This window comes from Lepidochelys kempii, chromosome 10, assembly GCF_965140265.1.
Source record: "Lepidochelys kempii isolate rLepKem1 chromosome 10, rLepKem1.hap2, whole genome shotgun sequence".
NCBI classification, from domain to species: Eukaryota; Metazoa; Chordata; order Testudines; family Cheloniidae; genus Lepidochelys; species Lepidochelys kempii.
This window is the reverse complement of record NC_133265.1, coordinates 11,154,697-11,181,164: the sequence shown is the minus strand read 5'-3', so window position 1 is coordinate 11,181,164 and position 26,468 is coordinate 11,154,697. Positions and strand designations below refer to the sequence as shown.

General features: G+C 44.1%; 1 protein-coding gene across 4 annotated transcripts in view; it reads right to left on the bottom strand.

The window, feature by feature from the left end:
- The window catches only part of CARD11 (caspase recruitment domain family member 11), a 135,589-nt gene that overhangs the window by 55,688 nt on the left and 53,433 nt on the right, over positions 1-26,468 (bottom strand). The window contains exon 1 of one of the 4 annotated variants that reach the window (XM_073361961.1): positions 18,379-18,805. The exons of 1 other annotated variant lie outside the window; for it this stretch is intronic. In XM_073361961.1, coding sequence (XP_073218062.1) covers positions 18,379-18,391 — 13 coding nt within the window. In that variant the 5' untranslated portion in view covers positions 18,392-18,805. Of the gene's footprint in view, positions 1-652; positions 813-18,378; positions 18,806-26,468 lie in introns of those variants that run through there. 2 more of the 4 variants (XM_073361959.1, XM_073361960.1) reach the window with 2 other exon arrangements.

Below are 26,468 nucleotides of genomic sequence, written 5' to 3'. Positions count from 1 at the left end.
AGAAATATGAGATATGAACAAGTGACCAGCTGACTGACAGTTTCAGCAGACAGATGGATCTTCGCAGACCTACTACTCCCAACACGTAAGGCAATATAAGACACAAAACCTCACCACTAAAATAAAATATCACAATACAACAATTCTGTCCTTTCTTGGGAATATGACAGCTATTTCAAACATCTCAAGTGTACTATACACAGGTATAATGCTTTGACACCTAGCTCTCTATATAGAATCAATTACTTGTATGTTTACCAGCTAACTGTTTACCATTGAATTTGTCGTCCCATAAACCGCTCAGCATCCTATGACCAATGGTTGTTAACATCTGTGTCCTACTTCTTGAACCTCAGATATATAGTATTCACCTAACTACTTATTCAATTTTGTACCTCCCTGTAATTAATGCCTTCGAAATGCCAACAGTTGTAATGTAAAGACTACTCTTTGGTGCACCATCCATTAATGTACTAGTCCAGGTGCTCACACCTTTCTTTCTCAGATCTGCCTGAAGAATGAAGTAAATGCCATATATAACACAGGCATCAGGTATCTTTCCAAGCCAGAATCATTGGGCCAAATGATGGGATATGATGCTGTGCTACAACTTAGCAGAGGGTGCGCTAGCCTCTGGGGGGCACATACTTACTCAACTGGTGATAGGCTCCATTCTCAGTCATGAAGCTCCTTGGAAATGCCTCTTGATGGGCAGTGCCAATGTTCCTCAGACTGGCTTTATGGTATCCCTGGCTTAAAGCCGGTAGTGCCATGAGCTCTTCCCAGCCAGCGAAGCACAAACCACACACAGAAATCTGGATGTCACTTGGCAAGGAAAGTTACCCAACAGATAAAATGCAACACTGCTGAGGAAGGACAATGCCCTGCTAGGAGTGAGAAGCAGCTCCTGGCAGGTTACCTGCTGTTCTGCTGGTTAGAAAGCTGTGCCTTTCATGTAGAACTGGCTGAATCTTTTAAATAAGTTTCATCTCATTAAACTGGCTTCCCTTCGTTGTGACCCCCTCTGATCCCCTCTCCTTCCTCTCGCTCTGCGTCCTGCCTTTTCACTTGCTGCTGCAGCGGGACTGTGTGACACAGCTCCGGAAGCGCACACCCACCATCCTCTCTCAGAAATGCTGTGTCTATATATAGCAGGTGGAGAGGTGTTGGGGGCTGCCTCACTTCCCCATTTCTTCTAAACAGAGGCTGTGGGTGACTTTAAAACATGACACCTCTGCAGAGGGAAATCGAAGAGGAAGTGTCTCATGGAGATAGAGAGCTCTGCTCTGGATGTGATGGGGGAGACGGGTGTTACCTGAAGGCAGCCCTCTCTTCCGCAGACATTGCAACAGAGGTCCTTCTGCAGTGACATGTGCATCAGTGAAAGGGTGGGGAAAAGAGAGATGGAATGCACAAGATCACTCCCAGCCTGGGAGAACATTCCCTTGAGACAGCCTATTAGGGAAGCAGCATGATGAGCCCCACTGTAATGAACTCCTAACTCCTTAACAGGTGGGACTGTACTTTGTTCCTGTAAGCAACGTTCTCCATTAATCATTATCCCACTGCCAGGGAAAAGGAATAACAGCAATACTCAGGACCTTTATAGCAGGTCCTATAGCATCAAACGTTACTGTTTGTGCTGTGCAGACATTACTTAGTTAAACAAATACCTTTGTGCTGCTTTATGCTGAAACTGTACACATTGCTTTACCCAAGGAGAATAAGATGAGGTACAAACTCCAGTATGGAAAAGTTGTTCCCAGAAGGACTAGTGAAACATGGCAATTCCACTTACACCACAGAAGAGGCCAGTTTGTACAATTCAGAGTCAAGCTGCATCACTGATGAAGAGTGGAGAAGCCAAGAACTGAATGAGTCAGAAATCTAACTACCTTCTTCTCCTAAGAGAATGTGGTCATCATGAGGAGCAGTATGGGGAAACCCAGGATGAAGGAGTACTATTGACTGAATTCCCCTTTCTCACCATAGGAAAGGAGCAGTTAGGAACTGCCAGATCAGATCAGAACAGTGCTCCATCTACATGCATATCCTGTTTCTGAGAGTGGCCAGTACCAGTAAAACACCCTTTCTGGACAATACTGTAAAAACATGACAGGGGGTGCAGGTGGAAGAATCCTAATCCCAAGTATTTAGAGAGACTTTTTTTTAAAGGCACGGTACCAGAGTATCATTTGGGCCCTTAAAAATTTCCCCTTTTGTATTTGGTTTCTCTCCTGAAACATGAGGAACAACAATACTTACCCATGTTTCTTCTAGCTCGTGGAACTGAAGAGATTGCAGGTACAAGTTATACGCCTCACTATCTCATTTCACCCACTACCAAGGGTTAATTATGTTTTATGCAAAAGAGCTATTCGCTTTCATTAAACATGTTGCCTTTGAGATCCATTGATGGTCACCTTCTTCTTGTAATCTGAGAATGGGTAAATAATTCCCACACTTGAGGACTGAATTCTTTCAGCTCTCACCTCTACTCAAGAGCCTTAGGACTAGATTTTTTATTTTTTTTCAACAAGCTCAGAACCCACAATCAAGATCATATTTTGCAAAGAACTCAGCTGCCATGTAAGCAGCAAAATAATGGCTGGTGTGACCCAGGGACCCCTTGGTGTCAATTGGCAGAGGACATAAGGGATGCATAGGAGTTTACAGGGATAGCCTGGGTCTGATATCTACATAATAGTGCATCAAAGGGTGGGATGTGAGGTCTCTACCGACAGCTAGTAACACACTGGTTGTCCTAATCATTGCAAAATGTATGTATGGATATTTAAGCAGCTATGTGTCTACACTGAAAATGATATTCTTAAGGTATGTAAGTCATAAGACAGCTCCCCAGAAGATGACAAACAGGTTTGCATCAGGCAGGGGATAGTAGACACTTCTCTCTCTGGCTGATCATTGTGTGACTTGCAGTTTAATCTTGGCTGGAAAATGCTGCAAAGACTTTAGATGGGCTAAACTTCACTAGACAGGAGAGTATATCAGTAATTAAGTCTTTGTGTATCATGATGTTATTTTACATGTAACCTTTTGTTTTCAACACTTTGACTTCTGCTTCTCAAATCTCTAAGCTTTGTTAAATAAACTTTTACTTGTTTTCACTTCAACCATATTTAAGTGCTGTGTGTTAAACAGAGCAGTGATCTGAAGGAAAACTGGTAAACTGGTGCACAATACTTCTTTGGGAGCAGCTAATCTGTGAATACTGTGAGTGTTCAGTGGAACAGGAGCTAGACACTCCAGGGTGGATGCTCAGAGGGCTCAGGGGTTGGAGTGTGCTGATCACTAACCCGCAGAGGGAATGTGGGGCCTGCACACGTCTCGAGGGGAATGCTTGTGTTGCCGGTGGAGTTGGGGAGCTGACTCCTGGTAGGCACAAACAAGAATTCCTCATGCTAATGGCAGGTGGTGGTGGGGTGCCTCACAACCCTAGATGCCCTCGGGAAATATCACAGCTGGACTTTTGAAAGACCTAGCTCAGATGGTGAGGAAATCTGGTCCTATGTGTCACAATGGGTGGGAGCTGCTGGGTACCAAGCCCTTCAAAAAATCTGTCCCTTATTTAGGTTCCTAAATTGCCTGAGCTCTTTGAAAATCTTGGCTCAGTTATAGATGCTGAGCACTTGAAAATCTGTCCCTTAAAGCCTTCTTCAGATGTTCGCTTTGCATGAATAGGATGCGGCTATAGAGCACTTCTTGCATACAAAGCTTGCTGGGAGTAGTAGTTTATAGTTCTGGTTTGCTGACACCATATAAACTCTACACTACTACAGAAAAACTACAGATTCCAAGAGGAAGACACTTGGCACCATGAATCAATGCTTATGTGTGGTAATATTTAATCCTTGGGAACCCAAGACATAGACAGTCTACTGGTGAGTAGATGGTGGTAATCATTGTCAGTGGACCAGTCTAAAGTCTTTTTCAACATATTATCTCCCATCACAAACAAACTTTTGAGAGTTAGATTAATATTTACATCCTGAACCCTTCAAAAAATCAAAAAGGTTCTTTCCCTTCTTCTCAGCAACACTGCTTTCTGAGAAGAGCAAACTGAATTGTTTTCTTGCATTAAAAAATTAATATAGTGTAATAACTACATGGTTTCAGAGTAGACTCTCCTTCCATCATTATTTGTTCTATTTATCTTCCTTGTGAAAGCTGGTAAGTTTCATCTTTGCAGACGCTCTACTGCTGACTCAGCTGGCTGAGTCTAAATGCAAAAAAAAAAAAAAAAGGGGGGGGGGACTACTTAAAAAAGGGTCAATGATTTTATTTTCTCATCATAAATATGAAATTTAATTAGCAGCTCACTGCTAATGAAGTCACCATGGAAAATGAGGTGACAGGCAAGCATAAAACACAACTGTGATGCAGCAGCCAATTTAACTCCTGCTTTGCCCTGCCAGAATTTCAGCTCTTCTAAGGCTGTTGTGCCCCATTTTTCTTTACTGGGAAAGATTCTCTATCCTTGTGGTAGCAATCACTCCAGTGTGAAACAGCAACATAAACAGTGCAGAAGAGGAGCACTGGGGGGCTTACCAGAGTCCTACAAAATATATAGAAACCTAGTGTCCCTCACAAGAGTCTTCAGCCCACATCCAGGCCTCCGTGGGCTGTGCACCTTTCCCTCTGGGCTTACCATGTCTCTAGCTCCCATAGCTCCAGAGGGAAAGGAGGTTGTGTGAAGGAGTAGGGGTTCCAGAACTCGGGCTCCAGCCTGAGCCTGAATGTCCATACTGCAATTGCCTGAGCCAGCTGACACGGGCCTAAGACATACCCTAAGAGCAAGGGGCTTGTTCCTAGGAGTGTGTGTACGTGTGTTATTCTGCCAGCTCCTCTGACGCAGCTCCTGAGCAGCAGAAGACAGAAGTTCTTGCAACTGGGTCTGTGTATCAGTGTGAGTGTAAGGGGGAACAAGTGTGCCAGGTTCCTGCACAATCACACAGCCACAGCTGCCTAAGGTAAGTTCAGAGCAAGGATGCACAGGTCCTTTTTGCCGTAGTGGAGGAGCACAAATTGCCAGAAAAAAACCCCAAACAACCCTGTACAGAGTCATCACTGAAAAGCGGGGAAGCACTGTGGGAGAACACTGGGAGAGCTGAGTGAACCAGTGCAACCACAAAATCTGCACTTCCCACCTACTCTATCAGTAAAAGGTTGGAAATGAATTGGTGGGGGTGGAAATGTTCACAGGAGCTGCCCGGGCTAGTGCAAGTGAAATGATTTCTGGACTATTTGGGAAGCATTTGGAGCAATGCTGTGGGTGGGCAAGAGTATTGCTGGTACTTGAACTAGCTGTAAATGACAACCTTTTCTCATTGTTGTATGCAGTGTTGTTGTAACCATGTTGGTCCCAGGATATGAGAGAGACAAGGTGGGTGACGTAATATCTTTTATTGGACCCACTTTTGTTGGTGAGAGAGAGACAGAGTCGAAAGCGTGTCTCTCTCACCAACAGAAGTTGGTCCAACAAAAGATATTACCCCACCCACTTTGTCTCTCTAATATTTTCTAAAGTAGATGGGCCTTAACAGCACTGGCCCTGGTTACTATTTAATTCTTAAAAAGAAAAGGAGGACTTGTGGCACCTTAGAGACTAACCAATTTATTTGAGCATAAGCTTTTGTGAGCTACAGTTGCATCCGATGAAGTGAGCTGTAGCTCACGAAAGCTCATGCTCAAATAAATTGGTTAGTCTCTAAGGTGCCACAAGTCCTCCTTTTCTTTTTAAGAATTCAGACTAACACGGCTGTTACTCTGAAACCTATTTAATTCTTCTGGCTTCATTGCTGAGACTTCAGGGCAGGGCTTGAAATCCTGAAAGACGCAGGAATGAGGTTGCATACAAAACAGTTTGCCTGCCAATGTGACATACCCAGTGGCTAAGAACCAGCAGCATTCTACCCAGTGTGGAACTGCTACAGAGATGGCTCGGGGCTGCTGAGGATTTTCCAGATGAAACAGGTTTCAGAGTAACAGCCATGTTAGTCTGTATTCGCAAAAAGAAAAGGAGGACTTGTGGCACCTTAGAGACTAACCAATTTATTAGAGCATGAGCTTTCGTGAGCTACAGCTCACTTCATCAGATGCATATCGTGGAAACTGCAGCAGACTTTATATATACACAGAGAATATGAACCAATACCTCCTCCCACCCCACTGTCCTGCTGGTAATAGCTTATCTAAAGTGATCATCAAGTTGGGCCATTTCCAGCACAAATCCAGGTTTTCTCACCCTCCACCCCCCCACACAAATTCACTCTCCTGCTGGTGATAGCCCATCCAAAGTGACAACTCTTTACACAATGTGCATGACAATCAAGTTGGGCTATTTCCTGCACAAATCTAGGTTTTCTCACATCCCCCCACCCCCATACTGGTGAGCACATAATGAGCTATTACCAGCAGGAGAGTGAGTTTGTGTGTGTATGGGGGTGGGGGGATGTGAGAAAACCTGGATTTGTGCAGGAAATAGCCCAACTTGATTGTCATGCACATTGTGTAAAGAGTTGTCACTTTGGATGGGCTATCACCAGCAGGAGAGTGAATTTGTGGGGGGGGGGGTGGAGGGTGAGAAAACCTGGATTTGTGCTGGAAATGGCCCACCTGATGATCACTTTAGATAAGCTATTACCAGCAGGACAGTGGGGTGGGAGGAGGTATTGGTTCATATTCTCTGTGTATATATAAAGTCTGCTGCAGTTTCCACAATATGCATCTGATGAAGTGAGCTGTAGCTCACGAAAGCTTATGCTCTAATAAATTGGTTAGTCTCTAAGGTGCCACAAGTACTCCTTTTCTTTTTTCAGATGAAACAGGATCTTGTCATCCTCAGCGTGGCCTAAAGGTAGGGAGTTTACATCTCTGATGTGTGTTTGGAAAAGTAAGAGCTTTGTAATGCTGGCCCAGGAAAGTGCCAGGTGCTGATACCTGACTGCTGGCAAAGCCTCTCAGATCAAATCAAGCTCACTGGGTGTTCGCACAGCACTTTTCAATGGAGGATCACAGAGCATTTTACAAACATCATTTAACTCTCACAACACCTCCATGGGGCACATAAGTATCATTATGCGCACTTTACATTTGGGTAGACAGAGGAACACCGTGAATTGGCGGCAGAGCCAGGAATGCATCCAGGAATTCTGATGCCCAGTTGCCCTACTCTAAGCACTGCACTGCCCTCCATTTCTCATCATAGATTTTTTCCCCAGCTGAGATTGCAGCCCCTATTTATACCCTGACGAAGAACAGTGAACAACAACTCAGATTCTGGATTTTATTCTCACCCTCCTCCCTGCAGACAGTAGCTGAAGCTGGATCTGAGCAGGTAAAAAATAAAGAAAACACCTGCCCTATTTTGGCATTCTGGCTACTTCTATTTCCTGTAATTAACCCTGTCTCTTTTTGTAGCCTGCCTGTTCAGAATTACTTCTTACCAGCTGAGGATGTTGGGGGAGAGAGGGCTGGAAGAGTGATAACACACCAGGAATAATGAAAATGGAGTTAGCAAAGATAGAGGTGACTTTTCAGGTTTCCACTCACCAGCAGTGATTAATATGAAGCTTTTACATGCTAATGTTTTCCTGCCTTCTGCCAGTAATAAATAACCAATATGCTTTAATACCTAGTTATTATTCATCCCTTTCAGATATTTGGATTTTGATTCTTTGCTGCAGCTCAATCACATTGAATTTCTTTAACTGGGACAGCTCCATTAAGGCGCCTCTCCAAGGACATCCTGGCAGGGCTGGTGACAGTAATGGATAACATGGCACATGAAAGAGAGGAAAACTACAACACAAAATATTACTAGCCATGGGGAAACATAAGAGAAAACTCCAACATACACAAAACTACATTTAAAGTAATGTTAGGCATGTAACACAAGCCAATACAACGAGAAAACGCACAATTACGCCTGACACTCCATTCTTAACTTGCTCTGTAATGTCTGGGCACTACAGCAAATAAGTTATGCTACTTAATCACTGTTTGACATCCTTACACTACCCTAATATAATGTGGTGAGTTAAGAAAGCAATAGCACCATTAACTATGAATTTCCTTGGGTTTTTCTTTTAACTCATCTGTCACAACTTTAACTTTCGTGTGTTAATTTTTTTGGTCTTTTCAGAGGTTTTTTATAGAAGAAACAAAGGGTAACGTTATCAAAAGCACTTGAGTGACTTAGAAGTCTCAATCCCACTTTCAAAATTTTAGGTGCTTAACTCCCATTGGGATTTTCATTAAAATAAATGGGACTTTAGGGTGACCATATTTCAGGTTTCCGAAAAGAGGACACTGTCGGGGAGGGGCGAAGGGATCTGGAGGAGAGTACATTTGGGGGAGCTGGAGATGATACGTGCAGCAGGGGTACTCACTGGAGGTGGTGGTGGGGGACAGCGTCACTCCCTGTCATGGTGGCAGGGCAGCTGGCGCAAGTCCAGGATGCAGCAACAGCTGTCAGCCAGTGCCTCTCTGCAGGCCCCTACCCTGGGCTAGGAGCTGGGGCCTGGGTAGGCAGGATCTGCCAGCTGTGGCTGCAGAGGAATGGACCAATCAGCTGTCAATGCAGGGAAGGGACCCATCAGGAAGCGGACCAATTGGGGCTCTTTCTGAGCTGCAGCATCTGGCTCTAAAAAAGTCCTGGACATTGCCTGTTATTTGAATAATCCTCCCAGACAGAGGATGGAGGCTCAAAAAAGAGGCAATGTCCAGGAAAACTCAGTGTATGGTAACCCTGCTTATAAGCCTAAGCCACTTAGGTGCTTTTGAAATTTTTATCCCAAACAACATTCATAATCATAAAAAGCTGATTAATGGACATTCATTTCTAGGATACATGCTCTGCAGTAATCTGCCAATATACCCCAATCCTAACCGGCAAAACTTCTACTATACCAGTGCTGAGGAGACCTTGGGAAAATTCAAATTAAATTTGGCAGCTTCAAATATAGGTAAGAGTATGCGTATAACATTTTCAGATGATACCAAATGGGGGAGGGGGAGAGGGAAAGGGTTGCAAACACTTTGGAGGACAGGATTAGAATTAAAAATTACTTTGAGAATTGGTCTGAATTCAACAAAATGAAATTCAGTAAAGACAAGTGCTAAGCGTGTTCCAGATGAATGGAAGAAATTTAAAACAATACTATTGATGAAGAAAGGTGATACAAAAGAACTGAGCAACTACTGTCCGATCACACTCCTCTCACAAGTGTATTAAGTCTTCACCCGTGTCATACTCAATCAGATTAAGCAGGATCTTGAAATGCACAAAAGCAGAGAACAAGCTGGTTTCCGCTAAGAGTATTCAACAATTGATCACATCCACTCATTTGAAGGGGAATGCAGTAGGAGGAGAAAGGCAGGGTGGCCAAGTTTCAACAAAATAAAGATTTCCCTACTGGACGATGAACTGCCCATTAAGAAGGGGAAAGAACTGTTTAACTCCACTGTTCTGCCAGCAATGATATACGGAGCAGAAAGCTGGTCAATGACAAAAGCAGAGGAAGAAAAATTCACTATCACCCAGAGAGCAATGGAAGGGCGAATGCGTAAGATATAGCTCCGTGATCATATACCGAATGAGGAGATCAGAAGGCATACAGAGGTGAACAATGTAGTGCAGGCGATGTACGATGCAAAGTGAAGGGGGGTGTGTCATGTAGTCCGCAGGCAAGACAATAGGTGGACAACCCGCATCAGTGACTGGATCTCCAGAGACCACAAGCGACTGATGGGCAGACCGAAAATGCACTGGGCTGATCCCATGACAAAACTCTTTGGCCAGAAATGGAAAGAACATGCTTGCAACAAAATAGAATGGTGTGGCATTGACTTGCGTTCGTAGAGGGACAGACGAGGACAAGCCAGACAAAGGTGACAAATGCAAAATACTTCACTTAGGAGGGAAAAATCAAAATGGGCAACTACAAAATGGGGAATAACTGTAAGACTGCTGAAAAGGATCTGGGGTTATAGTGGATCACAAATTGAATAAGAGTCAACAATGTGATAGAGGTGCACGGCTAATATAATTTTGGGATGCATTACCAGCAGTGTCGTAGGTAAGACACGGGAGGTAATTGTCTTGCTCTACTCAGCACTGGTACATAGCTGGAGCACCAGAGCCAAGGCCAGACACCAGCTGGCCTCAGCTGGAGCACTGTGTCCAATACTGGGCACCACACTTCAGGAAAGATGTGGAGAGTCCAGAGGAGAGCAACAAAAAAGATAAAAGATTTAGAAAAAAAATCTATGTGAGGAATGGTTGAAAAAACTGGGCATGTTTAGTCTTGGGAAAAGATGATGGAGAGACAGGGATCTGATAACAGTCTTTCCATATGTTAAGGGCTGTTACAAAGAGGATGGTAATCAATTGTTCTCCATGTCCATTAAGATAGGACAAGAAGTAATGGGCTTAATCTGCCACAAGGGAGATTTAGGTTAAATATTAGGGAAAACTTTCTAATTCTGAAGGTATTTAAGTTCTGGAATAGGCTTCTAAAGGAGGTTGTGGATTCCTCATCACTGGAGGTTTTTAAGCAGGAGTTGGACGAACACCTGTCAGGGATGGTCTAGGTTCACTTGGTCCTGCCTCAGCCCAGGGGCTGGACGTGATGACTCCTAACCCTACGTTTCTATGATTCTATCAGTATTCATAAATTCAACCTTTTCTTCTTCTCACAAATCAATAATGGGCCCATTAAAAACAAAATTCAGATATATATGAAATTCAGGCAGGTGAAACCTAGATATCGGAAAAAGAAACAGAAACAAAGAATGTTTACAATTTGTCAACTTTTATCCAAATTGGAATTCTATCCCTTGCTTGCCTCCAATAGCTAATGTTTCAAATGTAGGCTCAGGATCCCATATAGGGTTAGTGACGCCTGTAATTTAACAGGCTCAAAAGCCATTTTTCTGATGTTGTCCCTGAAACAGCTTCAGGTTGACACACTATCAGGTTGTGACTTAGCATCAATGCCATGTTGATGCAACTTTGAGTCATTGTGGCTTCCACATTATAGAAAAAAGGTCGGAACCTGTTGCCAGAGCTTTCTGACAACTTGCCAGCCTCCAAAGTGATGGTTAAAATTACCAGCATTTCTGCCCAGACTGTCAGCCATGAATATCATTTTCTGATTGCTTTCTTCAAGAGGAGAGTTCAACCTATCCTCAACAGTAATGCACATAAAAGGCCAGCAGATTCTCACACCTGCGCAACACCCCTGAATTCACTGGCATTGCATGTCCATAACTGTCAGCAGCATTTAACCAGGAGCTCCTACTGTCATTAGCCCCAACAAGCACAGGGGAGTCATACAAACACCAACATGTACAACAGCACTCCAAGTGGAGATGCCTCAGAAGTCCCATCCTCCCTTCTGACCAGAGAGTTTCAGGTAAAAATAAACTGATTCAGTGTTTCCAGCCCTATAGGAAACATAAGGCCCCTTTATTTCTTCTAACAATCAAAGCAAAAGAAAAAGAAAAGCACCCCCTTTCTGACTTGAGACAAGAGTTTAAATACTTCATGTTTCAAATTGCATCAACATCTTTCATAGCAAAGGCTGCACAAAGAAGCACAACTCTCCCAGGTCACCAGTGAAATGAGTTTGATAATCTCAACAAAGTGGATCTTTGGGTTTGCTACAAAGCCATTAGAGATTGATGGAACTGCAAATCTTTGCTCAGGAGACGCCAATAAATAGAAACTGCAGTGTGGGAGCGAGGTCTGGAATGGAAGAGTTCGTTCTTGTTCAGGACTAAGGTGCAGCGGTAGAGTTTTGGAAGAACCCATAGAGTGCTGCAAGTAGAAAGTAAATAATCCTATTTAAAACACACACACAGTAAAGTGACTTCAGGTGTTTTCCCAGCTTACTTATGCTCAGGATTCAGAATTCACAGAGGGAAATATTTTAAGAGTTTCTTCATGGTTATTTCTAATTTTTATGGAAATGGCTCTTCTGCTTAGGTGTAGAAACAATATCCGGAAACCCATTAAGCAAACCCATAGCCATTAACCAATCTAGCATTGCACATACTGATATCTGTTACAATGATCATTATGTAGAAGGATTTTATGTATCACATATCAATTTTTCAGAATTAGTTTATGAACATATGTCCACAACATACTCACAAAACAAAAGGGAAACAATCTGTTAACTGCTAACGGCATCCATGTACATACTACCACCATATAGCTTATTCCAGCATTCACAGAGCAAATATCCTATTCTATCCACATTAATGAGGAAAACTTAATCACCAATGAAGGACCCGATCCAGTGCCCACTGAGGTCAATGGGAGTCTTCCCACTGACTTCAATGAAGTTTTGATCAGGTCCAAAGACTGTTTTTCTAACACTGATAAGGAACCTTCATGCTTATGAATTTTCTCACAACTCACCCAATTTACTTTAAAATGTTACTATTTAGGAGGGCTCACAGAACAGCGTGATATTCATGCAGAGAGAAAGTATATTTGACTCTGCCAAACCAGACATTAGACACCAGAATCCAAGCATCTGTCATTGCTATACCTATTTACTTTACACAGAGATTCAGTCACCGAAGAAACAAGTATTAAGCCTATAGTAATTTTTTACAGAACTAAACTAAAAATTTAAACTAAAAAGTCTTTAAACTAAAACATTTAGTTTGACATTTCTGATAGACTTCCAGGGATGTTTGACACAGTCCTCTTTCCTGTTGAGTTGCTACACAGACCCATCACAGCTGATTACATTGGAAAGCAATGCAACATACAGCAGTGAAAGCAGATGAGGTTTAGTGGGGCTTTCACAAGAACTAGCCCTCTGCCACACTTGCACAGGAACTACATACATTATGCCCAGCTGTTAATGATGCTATTTGTTCTTTACTTTCATGAGCTTTGCAAAATTTACTAGTTTTTTTTGTATAAAAATGGAAGAGCCCTATCTGCCAGTGATTTTAAAGGCAAAACTCCCCACCGATTTCAGTAGATAGTTTTGCATGTGGACTGATGGCAGGATATGGCCCCCACTAAATTTTGTCTCTTCTGGAATCCAAATATTTGGCAGGAGAATGTGGAGCGGAAGAGACGTCTAGATTTAAAGTAAAATCCGAAAACCACTTTTAACTTCAACTGAAGTCATTGTGACAATCCTCCAGAAAGAAGTAATTCACCAACTACATTTAGGACACGTCCTATGTGAAATGGGTATAACCCAGTTCTGCCAAAGCTGCAATTTAAACGGACTGACATTGTTTCCCCTTTTTGTCTGCAAGGGGCAAAAGTGAGGGGGGGCCAAGAGGAGAGAAAAAAGTGACCGAGGAAGCTAGAACAGACACACTTTTTATTACCTTGTTGGATCTGTGCCACAGACAGCAATCATATAAATCTTATGGCGACCATTATAACTCCTGAGCCGTTGAACAAATCACAAGCAGAAAGGTTACTCTCCGGAAAATATTCACCTCCATTAAAACTACTGACCCAGAGAGGAGGGTGAAGGCAGCATTTCTGAGGAAACGTTGGGGCGGGGGAGATGGAAGCTGTTTTACGTGCACACTTGTAAAAATCCATCATCTGTACTGAAAATAAACTTATTCTTTTCCTTGTTTCCTTTTTTAAAAGTACAGGCACTGTACCCTCAGCAATGAAGGCAGCTCTCTATCAGCCCAGTTCAGCTTCTGCGGAAGTCAGTGGGCAAAGCTCCTATGGGCTGCCAGGGAAAAGTCAAATGGAGAACTTTATTAACTGTTTGATTTACGGAAACACTTTTTGTCAGTTCCTGGTGTGTTTTCATAAATTCATCAAAACTCTTGACACTGGAGCATGGAGCATCACATTCTGGGGGTGAAATTCTCCTCTCTGTTACACTGTGGGAATGCTACTGACATCAATAGAGTTGCACTGGCAAAACCATGGAGAATTTGGCCCAAGATTTATGTTAAAACCAATAAAGGGCTTGATCTTACATTCCTTGTGCGCCCAAGGAGTTTGGGATGCATAAGGAGTCAGGATTGGGCCCAAAATGTGCTAAAAGTCTGTTAAAGCAAAAATTCAATATAGTTTTTTTATTATAAACAGTACACTGGAAATAGCACATTTGCTGTTTTTGCAGCATTGGAGATTGTCTACAGAGGGGGCTGGCGGACTCTTGAAGTTCTCACAAAATGCCTTGGAAGCTCGTCCCAGAAAACACCAGGCTCCAAAGGGGATGAATTTGTACATAATTCAGACAAAATAAGGTCTGGTCTACACTACGGATCTAAACCAGTATAACTGCATCACTCAGGGGTGTGAAAAATCCACACCCCAGAGTGATGTAGTATATTGACCTAACCCCCAGTGTAGACAGCGCTATGTCGGTGGAAGAGCTTCTTCTGTCAATATAGCGACTGCCCCTCGGGGAGGTGGATAAACTGCGTCCATGGGCGAGCTCTCTCCCATCGACAACTGCACCAATGCAGCATGTTAAATGTAGACCTGCCCTAAGCATTTAAAAAACTGTTATTTGCTTTTTAACAGGAGTCATAATTTGCCCGAGTAGCAAAATGAAGATTCAGAGAAAAACTATCTAAACCCCTCATTTTCATAAGTGGTCCCAATTGCCATGCTGCTTTCCCTTGGCTATGAACTGGCAACAGCTCTTGGTCACTAAAGTTAAATTAGTTGGGAGAGTTTGTTCAATGAAGGGTCCAAATTTAGTTGCTGCAAATCAGAATGGTGATAAATTGACAGAGGTGCATGGATGAAGACTGTACTGTTTCCACATACATTATAGGATTTGTTATTTGCTTAGTTCAGGGCCATCTCTTACTGGAGACAGCGACATGAAAACGTCTTGGAGTCAAAGACTTATGTCCTGATTCTCCATTCTGGAGTAACTGTTCTCAGTGCAGTGGAAGGGAAGGCAAAGTGGCTTTAACCTTTAGACCTATATTGGAGCAGACCGAGGAAAAGCTAGGGGTTAAGAGAAGTTGCCCATGCAAATTCAAAGCTCACCTCAGACCCCTCCTGGTAATTAATGAAGCCACTGTAAGTAAGCTCATGAACTGAATAACAGCCAAGACATTGTTGCCCTGGGGAGAGATTTTCAAAGGCCAGTTACTTATCAGGTGTCCCAGCCTGTAACTTGGTGCAGTGAGAGGGAAATGCTCTGAAACGGGAGGTCTGATTACCTATGGCGATTGTATTGTAGTCCCACAATCCTTGCAGGAGGACATAATGAAAGGGTACACGAGACATGCCAGGGCCTCACAAAATGTCAGGTGTGGTGACCCAGCACACAGAAGAACCTCAAATGCCAGGTGGAATCATGCAGAATGACTAAAATGGTGCAACTGAAAGTGTGGGGCGGGGTGGGGGGAGAAGAAGGAGGAGCAAGGGGAGCTACTAAGACTGGGGAAGGGCAGGGAGCTGGCTCCAGGCTGGGAAGAGGCTTCCTGGTAGTTCCTACAGCCTTTCCTCTGTGGTTGGTGCCCAGTGCCCCCTGAGCTCCAACACACATTTCTTAGCTACTGGCCCCCTGCCGCCCTGCTCAGGTGCTGGTGCCCTGTGCTGTTCCCCACCCCAGCACCTGATGCATGTTTTCCTGCCCCTCCCCCATGCTGGGCTTCTCCGCCAGGACCCACTGTGGCTAGTGTCTGAAAGATAGGCTCGGGCTGGGCTGGGGAGTCCTACTTGCTCCCCGGTGGCCAACCTGATCTTGTGCACCTTGGTGGCCACTCGAGCCCCTCCTTCTGGTCCCCCTCTTGTCTGCATGGGATATTGTGGGGGTGGAAAACATCGGGGGGCAGAAAGATAGATCCACACCCCCAATATTTTCACCGTGGGGGCACTAATCCTCCCCCCCCCCAGTGCCCCCGACTCAAAGTACTTTTCATGCCCACAAAACTAGCCAACAGACCATGAGATATAATAGCATGAGCTGGAGGGAGAAAGGCTCCCAGATAGTCGATTGCTTGTGATAATATTCTCGACTTGTAGAAATTCTACTTCTCAATAGGCCCACAAGTCAACAGGTGATAGAAAAATTAGACTGCAGTTGTTTCAGCATTCCGGAAGGAATGGTCACTCACAAAAGGCCATAGATTGCCAGCTCTGCATCCCTGAAACTCTTGGGATGCTGTCACATTTCAAGCATGCTATTTGCAGCCCCCCCTCTCCCCCCGCCATCCACAAGATTTTACTTTAAATCTAGACATCTGAGAGAGCAGGACAGAGTGCTAGAAGAATTCCAGAACATAAAGACCCCTTGTTACTTCTGCTGGGATACGGGGCAATTTCCTTGCTTTACGCTGAGAAATCTGAAATCAGAACAACACCGCCAGCCCTGGAAGTAAATCTTCATCTTAAATGGCGCTGGTTTAAGGATGTGAGGGTGTGAGATGTCAAATCTAAGAAGTCTCAGGCCTTGCTTTTAAGTGTCACAATCCAGTCCAAAACGTATCCAAACTTAAACCAGGACACAATATCAGCTGTTGTCATTGGGTGTACTTTTACCCCAATATCCTACATGTTTGAGATGGATCAAAATTCTCAGTACATGAGAAACAGGGAGCCTCTTCAGCTGTTTCTAACCCCTGCTGAATTGTTGTGAGGTTCTGGTAGCAATCACACCTTAGTCTTAATGGAGAGACACACACTTATCGGACTCTGCATCTTTGGGATTTGATAATCCAAGAGAATCGACAGGACAACCTCCTCCTCAAGGCTCAAAAAGTCCTGAGCAGAACCTTTGCAGTCAGGCAGAGGGAACAGTGTAATTGTTTTCTCTGTTTTAATTAAGTTCCTTGTCCAGCTTTTGAAGCACATATCTCGTTCTATGATTCTTTACCATTCTCCAAGGACATTTTGGACCAAACCATTCTCTTTCTCTGCCCACCCTCACTCCCCTCACTGCTCTGCTCATACAGCCTGCAATGGAAGGGGAAAGCACAGGTATCGCAGTACTTCCTCCAAATTTCCTGCAGGCACCACTGGGGGATGCAAAGGCCGGGAGGCAGCAGAGAGCTGGACCGCCCAGGTGGGCTGCGGTCCAGTATGGCAGCACCAGGAGTGAAAGGGAAGAAATGGACAAAGAAAAACTGGGGGAGAAGAGCAAATAGGAACATGGGGGAGACAGGGATACATGGGGGAAGGGCTGGGCCAGAACTTGGGGAGCAATGGGAGGACAGAAAAACTGGGAGGGATGAGGGGAGAGATAGGAACTGTGGGAAGAGGAGAACACTTGCAGCAGGAGAGAATGGATCCTTTTCAGAGGAGGCCGTATATATGTGCAAACGTGCATGGAGAGGAAGCAATGTGCATATAAAGGGAGATACAAGGAGGCTCTGTGCTTGACAGTCAGACAGTGTGGGGAAGGGGGAGGCTGTCTGTTGTGTATTAGTGAGAGAGTTGGAAGAAACCTGCATAGGCATGTGTGTGTGAGTGAGTGAGAGAGATGGGGAGATTTTAAGGGGGCTGGGGAGCTTTTGAAACAAATCCTCCAAGTGTGGACAGGTGCAAAGGGAGGCAGCATGTGTTTGAAAGGGTAATTTTGGGGTAAAGCAAGAGCAGTGCACAAGACTGATTTTGCAGGGCAGGCAGCCCTATGTGTGAGAGAGATTTTGGGGAGAGGAAGTGGAGAGAGACTAGAGGAGGGGAAGAACAAAGAGATGGGAAAGGGGAACAAGACAGAAAAGAACAAAATAATAGAGGGAGAGGGGAGAGAAATTAATAACTTGGGGGTAGAGGTACAGCCCACTGCAGAGGCTAAAAAAAGAGGAAGGTGATGGAGGAGGATGAAAGGAAAAATAGGAACAGTTGTCATACAATAAAGAAAATACGTTGGATGGAAAATAGACGTAAAAAGATGGCAGAAAAGATAATAGACGATATATCAGGGTCAAAGAAAACAGAGTGGAAGAAATGAGAAGTACAACTATAAAGCAAGAAAACATTCAGAGTGGTTTTATTACTTAGAGGAAGCATAAATCCTCAAACAAGAGTTTTACAGAAAGGGGCAGGATGGATTGTACTGTGAGTGGGAACAGAAACTTCCCTATCGCCAGCCCTGCTCAATCAATCTCCTTCCCTCTTACCTATCCCCTAATTCTTCCTCCTGATCCCCCCAAAACATTTTGATTTGTGCTTGCACCTATGAATGCAACCTGCAATTTCTGTACATGCAAAGTGGAGCTAGACCTGCCGAGGGTGAGAAAGGAGCTCGCAGAAAGACTATCAAAGAAGTCTCCTGGGGGGGGCGGGGGGAAAGAGTGAAACTGAAAGCTGCAGTGATCAGAACCAAGTACCATCCCAGCCGACAATGGTGTGGAGCTGGTCTGGCAGGTGGCTGCTTTCCTTACCTTGGGCGCTCATGAGTGACCAGGCTCACTTGCTGTCCTGCTGCTGGGTGAAATTCACTAGGTCATCTCCACACACTTGTCAGTATCCCTCTCCAGGAGCCCTAGAGAGGTGAACCGTGCTCTGCATCTGCTGGGACGGAAGGGAATGGCAAGGGCCAGAGCCCTGCAGATAGCCAAGAGTCTAGGGAGAAGAGGGCTCTGGAATACAGGATGCAAGTGCACCAGTGTCAGAATGAGCAAGTGGCAAGACAGAAAGTAAGAAAAAGTGTGTCACAGGCTGGGAGGGGCGGAGAAGGAAAATGCAAAGACCTGACAGGAAACCAGACTCTATTAATCGGCACAAGGTTAAAAAAAAGAAAAAGAAAAGAAAAAAAAAAAGAAGAAGAAGAGCTCTGCTCTGCAGTATAGGGACTGCTTGCAAAGGCTTCTGGACGCAGGTGGAAGCAGAGCCCAGAGGTGCGCACTGCAAGCAAACTCCAGCCTCTAAACCAGAAAGGGATTGGGCAGCCCAGCAGCAGCACAAGCACAAACTACAGCTTTCGGTGGAAGTATCAGATTGCCTCCCTGCCTCTTACGAGTCTGCTGCATCACCAGGGCGCAGAGTCTGCACAATCTGTTCCCCTTTGAGGCAAAGGCAGACATGGCAAATGCACATGTTACAGGTATTGCTCCTTTCCTAGCACAAGGTAATAGCCCTTCCCTGCCCACAGCCCACGCCAGCCAGAGAGGGGAAGGGAAAGGACGAATGGACACTTCAGCCTGCAGTGAAAAATAAAAGATTCAAGAGCAGCAGTTTCAGGTAGAGTTTGGGAGGTTCCAGCGTTTCCAAGTTCCAGAGGCTTCTCCAGGAGACATCCACCTTATTAGCTGCTTGTTCATTTTGTTGTTTTTAAACACGAGGAAGGGAGGGGGAATTTAAATACTATTATTTTTAAAATAACATTTTACATGTTTTACCAAGGAGGAGAAAAATCTCTGTTGACTTCAGTATAAAGCAGGGCTTTGACTTGCAGAACCTCTGCAGGCTTGATGCTGGGCTGCTGGCTCAGGGCCATATGTGGGCAAACCCCCATATACTGGGGTCTTACTGAGCACCTTCACCTTCCAAAATGTGGAAAGAGGCCTCTTACCATAGGCACAGCCACAAGGAGTAAGGGGGAACAGAATGCAACAGATGGCAGCAGTATAGTAGTACACTAACTCCCCAGCAGGGAGCACTAGGGCAGCCATAGAGCTGGACCCACCTTGACGCTTCATCAGGAATCAGCACCAGGAGTTAAGTGGGAGTAAAGAGACAGATGAAGAGGAGACTGTGAGTGTGTGGGTAAGGGAGCCACCATGTGTGTGCCCCAATGTGTGGGGGGAAAGAGACACTGGTGTGTGTGTATTTGCTGGGCGGGAAATAGGAGAGCGTGAGAAATGCTAGACGAGTGGAGAAATCAGAGAGACTGGAAATGGGGAACCAAGAGAGAGAAGAGAGCAAGGGCATGGGGAGAGACCACTACACTGGAAAAGAACGAGGAAGGGAGAGATGGAAAGAGGAACAGTTGGTATGCTATAAAGAAAAATACAGTGGACGGAAGAACAAATGTAAAAAGCCAATGGAAAAATACTGAGAGACACAACAGGGTCACAGACAACAGCAAAGGAAGTGAGGGGGCAAAGTGAAAAGAATGAATGCAAGGCAGAAAATGCAAGTCTCAAATACTCGTATTACTGAACAGAAAACTTACATCCCTCATGAAAGCGTTTTTTAGAAAGGGGCCACATGCGCTGTGCTGGCTGAACTACATTTTCAGAGGGCAGCAAAATGGCTAGGGCCAGCCTGCCTCTTCTTCCCTGTCCTCAACTTTAATTCATCCTCGTGGTTCCCCCACTTTGCATCCACACCTCCGCCTCTTTCCTTGATGGCTAGGGAGCACTTGCAAAAGCTCCCCCCAGGGGAAGGAACCGGTGCAGGCTCAAACTGAAGGGGAATCCAGTTTCCTGTTAAAATGCTGTAATTACTTTAATAAATAGAACAAGAACCGAAAGATCAAAGGATACTGGAGTTCCTCATTTCCAGCAGAGAGCTGCAGTACAGTACGACACACAGCCCAGTACACCTCTCATTACCGCCTTCTGTTCCAGTTTTAAATGAGGGCCATCTTTTATCAGACCTCTCACAAACATGTCCTCTTCAGCCTGTGGTGAAACCTCTGTCCTGCGTGTGTGCATTTACAGAGAGGATTGGTGGGAGACCGAGGAATGCTGCTCAGCTGCATGCTTTCTTCTTTGAGCAGGAAGAACCCAGTGAGAGGACTTGGGGGATGGGAGCGTGAATCGACCCCGCAATGTTTTGGGACTTTCTTAAAGTTCCATGGGCCTCAGAGCTGGAGGGGGCCATGACCCTACTACTTTTAAGCAGTGGTCCTGTTCTACATCTGTACAACTGCTATTGGAGTGGTCCAGAGCATCGCTCCAGCTGCGTGCCACAACACCACTGAAGTTGACCCAACTGCCCTTTCATTCGGACAGAGGGGCAGCCGAGCCTAGGGGTGTTGTGACCAGGCACATGGGGAATCTGCCAAGAACTTGACTCCTGGCAGCGCTGGCTCATGTGCTGGTGACTGAATTACAGTCAATTAGTGTCTACATGGGGAACAAATACTTAATAATGGACTCTTCAGTCTAACAGAGCAAGGTACAACATAATGCAATGGCTGGAAGTTGAAGCTAGACAAATTCAGAATGGAAACATGTAAATTGTTAACAGTGAGAGTAACTAACCATTGGAACAACCTACCAAGGGTCATGATGGATGCTCTGTCACTGACAATTTTTAAAATTAATATTGGATGTTTTTCTAAGAGAGACACTAGGAAATATTTTGGGGACATTCTATGGTCTATGTTATATAGGACGTCAGACTATATGATCGTTCTGGCCGTGGAATCTATGAAGGAGAGAGGGGAGGTTTCCTGGCCTAGAGAGAGCTGGACTCTCAGAGGGAGGAGGGAAGCTGGAATTTGCCTCATACCCTCCCCAAATATCTGAATTGGTGCTACTGGCAGAAGTGCCATTTAAACACTGCATTCTAAGAGGTTCTGCAGCTTTTGGGGAAGTGTGGCCAACAGGTTGGGGCAAAGGAAGGAAACAAGAATATTTTTGAGAAAACAAGTATAGTACTAAGTTCTGTTTTATGCTTTCTACTCTTTTCACAGAGGAAGCTGATATGCAGATGCACCAGGGGAACCATTTGCAGCACAACTACTGGGACTAGCTATGCCTGTAGCTCTCACTTCCACACAAATACCAGGCAGTTCAGAGCTGAGATTTCCCAAAGATCTTTCACATAAATACCAAGCCACAGTTCCTTTACAACACTGATAATCCCTCCCTGACTCCCAGGGGGAAAATGGGTTGGAAATAGGTCATGAGGGAATTAGGATCTGTTCCTGGTTTGTTTTGCAAGGTGCTGTTAGGTAAACATAAACAGCTTTCAAAAGACTCAGTAACTTGTTTTAAAGAAGAGCCAAGCATTCACTGGGCTCAGAGTGGGGTCTTATAGACTGCTTAATTAGCTGCTGGGGCTTTAGTAACCCTATGCATCCTGTCACTGAAACCTGCAATGATTTAAAATTATCCTTAATCATAAAATGGAAGCCTCATACACTGAGATTAGCCCAGTGTGATCCAGCCCCCAGACACAAGGTCACACTCAATCCCAATTTCTTTTATAAGAACTTTTTTTTACCATTGATCCCGATTTTCAGTGTCATGGAGAAGGCTCTTGAGCAAGTGGTATTTTCCCCCTGTAGCTTCTTAGTCCAGATTCACTCAGCCTGGTACGGGAAAGTAGAAATTGCATCTCTCTGACAAGAAGGGATCTGGCATTGGAAGAAGAAATTCACCAAGAGGGAACATAGGTGGTGTGTCCACTGCTACTCTTCATCAGGATAGCTATAAGGGAAGAGGAGTTTTAGTTTCCTCTAGTGGCTCCATAGAAACCCTGCCAATGGAGGCTGGTGAATGAGTGCGCCCTTCAGCTGCCCTGTCCATAACCCTCCCCCCCAGCCCAACCCCACCCACTTTTGGGGCTTTGCTCATGCCCTGCACTATCCCACTATACCTTCCCTCCCTGTAGGACTTTATCCATTGGGAGCCTTGTATCTGAGTTTACACCTTCAGAAACCAGTATAAGCTGGAGGTGAAGCTAGCTCATTTGGTCTGCCAGGGTGGCCAAGCAATAGAGTGGATTTAGCACATTACCAGAGTCCCTTGTCAGGTTGCTGGACTTGCTTTGTATGCATCCTTCCCATTAATGCTTCCAAGACATAAACTAGAACTCTTGTGGTCTGTAGGCAGGCATCCTCTCTTTGACTAGGCCATAGGAGCTGTGCAAAGCGTCTCTCTCCACTGGAAGATCCTCTTTGCACAACTTCCCATGTTCCTCTTTTTCCATGGCAATTAGATCACTGGCACCCAGGAAGGCATTCTGTAGTCCAGCAATAAAGCTGCTGAATGTCTTTGGATATTCCCATGCTGAACAGGCTGACCAGAATCAGCCATGGTAATGCAGAGGAACACTGAACTATCCAGCTCTTAAATTGTCATCCCTGTGCTTCTCTTCCTTCTCCCAAGACAGTAATCCCAGCCCATGCAAAGACTGCCCTTAACTCCTAGAAAATCTTTCCTTATCAGCATAATAGTTCTGAAAGTCCCTGGATACAAGAAATGCATTTCACAAGCTATTGATCTGAGAAATAATATAATGCATTTGTCCTGGAGGCCATAGTTCTGTGCTCCTGTATATATGGTTAACACAACTTCTTTACAGCAAAGAAACAGAACTAAGGAATACCTTTCATGATAGAGATGTCGATTTCCTGCAATATCCTTGAAGAGCCTTATTGTATTACGTTTATGTATTATTGCGGTCCAGGATTGTGTGTATCCTCTTTAGTGGGGAAATGTGACAGAGGTGAGACCTGGGAGTTCAAAAGACTATACTGAAATTGTGCCTGAGAAGTATTGACTTTTGGGACAATAAGTGTTAAATCGATTTCCTGGGAAATCCCTAGGGGAAGGTTAACCCAAATTCCCCAAATCCAGTTATACAAAAACGCAGCCTTTTGAAGCAATACCCGCAGAGGGTAATTGTCTGCTGATTACCTGTTACAGAAGGCCAAGAGCAAAGGCCAAACTGTATAAAGAAATAGATGATCTGCCCAGATGTTGTTCTGGATCTAAGACAGATACGAACCTTAACCATGGGGAAAGCCCAATTCTGGGTTTTGAAGGACTGAAACCTACTAGAGTCCTAGGTTGAAGTTGGGTGTGGCCTTTGATAAGTTTTTAGCATGTGTGTAGGCTCTTTTATTGTCTTAATATGTTTTATCTGTAATGCTTTTACTGTAAGAATAAATGTGCTTGCTTAGAAGGAGCTGTGTAATAACTTATAACTGTGGGCAATACACGGGTCATAGCCTTAGGCCTTTTTAGGCTGTCTGGCTTGTGGGGCTATCACAATGTAAGTCAGGGAGCTGGGAAGCCTTAAAATCGCTGGTCAGGAGGAAGAGAGACATGGGTCTCCACCCCACAGAGGTGATGGTTGGGAGCCAGAAGTCTAAAGTGGGTGCCCTTGGTAGACCATGGAGGGGGAATCCAGGCATATTTTAATATTATTAGTGTTTTTAATTATCCTAGATCAATGGTTTTCAACCCGTGTCCGCGGATTTCTGGGGGTTTGCAGACTACGTCTAAGATTTCCAAAGGGGTCTGCACCTCCATTAGAATTTTGTTAGGAGCCCACAAACATAAAAAGGTTAAAAACCACCACCTTAGAACATCATTCTTAATTAAAGATATTAATAATTTATTATGTCACTCTGGAGGTTTGACTCAGATGTATTTCCCCATTCATTTCACCATCCTGTGGACAAGTAGCTGTTAAGCCTTCAGCTCTAACATCAGATATCAGAAATGCCCCTTGATCTTAAAAAGCAATATGCAGGTGGATTTTTGTAACACCTATGGGGATAATGGTTTAAATCCAGCAGGAAAATGTTCCCATCTGTATGCTTATGATACACATTCAAATAGTGTTTCAATTGCCTGAACTATGAAATATTGTGCTAGTGAGGCATATATCACATGGGCAACAGATAGTATAAAATTTTCTCTCATATGACTGTACAGGATTTTATGTATTTTTGCACAAAATTTGTAGCCGTTAGTGACAGGCACAGTATTATTGAGTCTAGCAGTGTGTGCCTGTTCTTAGCACATTCACCCTTGTTCTGTAAGGTGTTGGGGTCAAATCCCACTCCAGGACTTTGGTTTGTATCCATCAAGACCTCACAGTAAAGTAATGATGGGTGGCAACTAGAGATGTAAAAGGTTAAACGGTTAACTGGTAAGCATTAGGCTTACAGTTAACCCTGGTGACCCTGCACCGACTGGAGGGACCCCAACCCTGGCCGCGTCAGTCCAGCAGGACCCCAGCCCCAGCTGCGGTGGCTGCTTGGAGTTACCCCAGCCCCAGCTGTGCCAGGCCAGCCGGAGTTACCTCGTTTAATGGTTAACCGATATAATTTTAATCATTTAACTGGTTAACTTTTTAAACCGGTATTTACATCCCTAGTGGCAACCTATCAGAAGAGCAACCCTCAGCTGAAATGGTGAACTCGGATCCATTTTGCCTTCCTCTGGGGTTGCATAGGTGAAGGTTTAAGATACTATGGCACTCTTTCCAAAAGAATACGGGTTTATTTAATGTCTGACTCTAGGCTAACAGCCTCACGCTGCTACACAGACATTAGTTACTAATGCTGTGTGTGAGCTATTTCTCAGCACGCTAGCTGCACTATTGGCTTTAATTATACTTTCTATAGGGCTTCAAATCCAAGGATCTTAGTATTACAGATCAAAAATTTAGCCTCACAGCAATCCTGCGCGATAAGTATTCATATCCCTGTTTTATAGATGATGAAGCTAACTCATACATAGGGAGGTTAGAAGTCTTGCCCACTCACCCAGGAAGTCTATAATGAAGACAGGAGAAGAACTTAGGACTCCCAGATAGCACTGGTCAAAAATGCCAATTTTTTAGTCTTCAAAATTTCCCATGAATATATTTAGTGAAAAATGAAAAAAAAAATTAAAAATAATTAAAAAAAAAGTTTGGTTTCCAAAACAATATTTTCGGTTATCTCTGCCCACACACAGAGTGTGTTTGGGTCTTGTAAACCAAAAATATTGTCCAAAATCTGAAAACATCCAGTTTCGGTTTTTCACTGAAAAACTTGAAAATGTCATTGTTGTTGAACCATTTGTTGTAAAAAAAAAGTTTCCACTATAGCTCTGATCAGTTCTATTCCCAGTCCGAAGCACAATGCCATCCTTCTGTCTATGCAGTGATTCCACTGTCAATACGTACTCCTAACAGATTAAGCTGGGAAGAATGTTAGGACACCCAGAGTGAGAAGGCCACTCTATCAAAATTAAAATCGAGCAGCACTCGGGCTTGGCAGGCTGCTACTTTTTGTTCCTTTATGTTAAAGTGGAAATTTTGCAGTCTTCTTCACAGGTCAACATTTATTTTAATTAGTAATTTGCCAGTATTCTTAATGGAAACAAATTTAAAACATCTGCACAGTCTTAATGATTGTGAGTTATTCTTAATTTTCTCTCTTTTTAATTCCATAAAGCTTGCATAAAAGGTCAGGAGGAAGCAAATCTTTGCTAAGTGCCATACACAGAGGGATCTACTACATCACAGACATAGTATAATAATAAAATAATAATAATAATAATTAACAAATCCAAACCCCTTCCAGTTCTGTGGGGAGGCAGGATTCAGTTTAAAATCCTGTTTCTGAGCCCCCCCCCGTGGTGTTAGTTCCAGTTTGGGTCTGAAATCAGAAGATACTTGTTTTCTGGGCCCATTCAGCTGCAAATACAACAGCTGTTTTTATGAGAAATCTCTTGAGATCAGCTGATCCCACAAAATTTCTTATGTCAAATCCCAAAAGAGCTTGAAAATTTTCGCTTGCTCCTAATTGGACCCTAGTCTTTTACCTTAATTTAGCTTCCAACCTGAACCATAC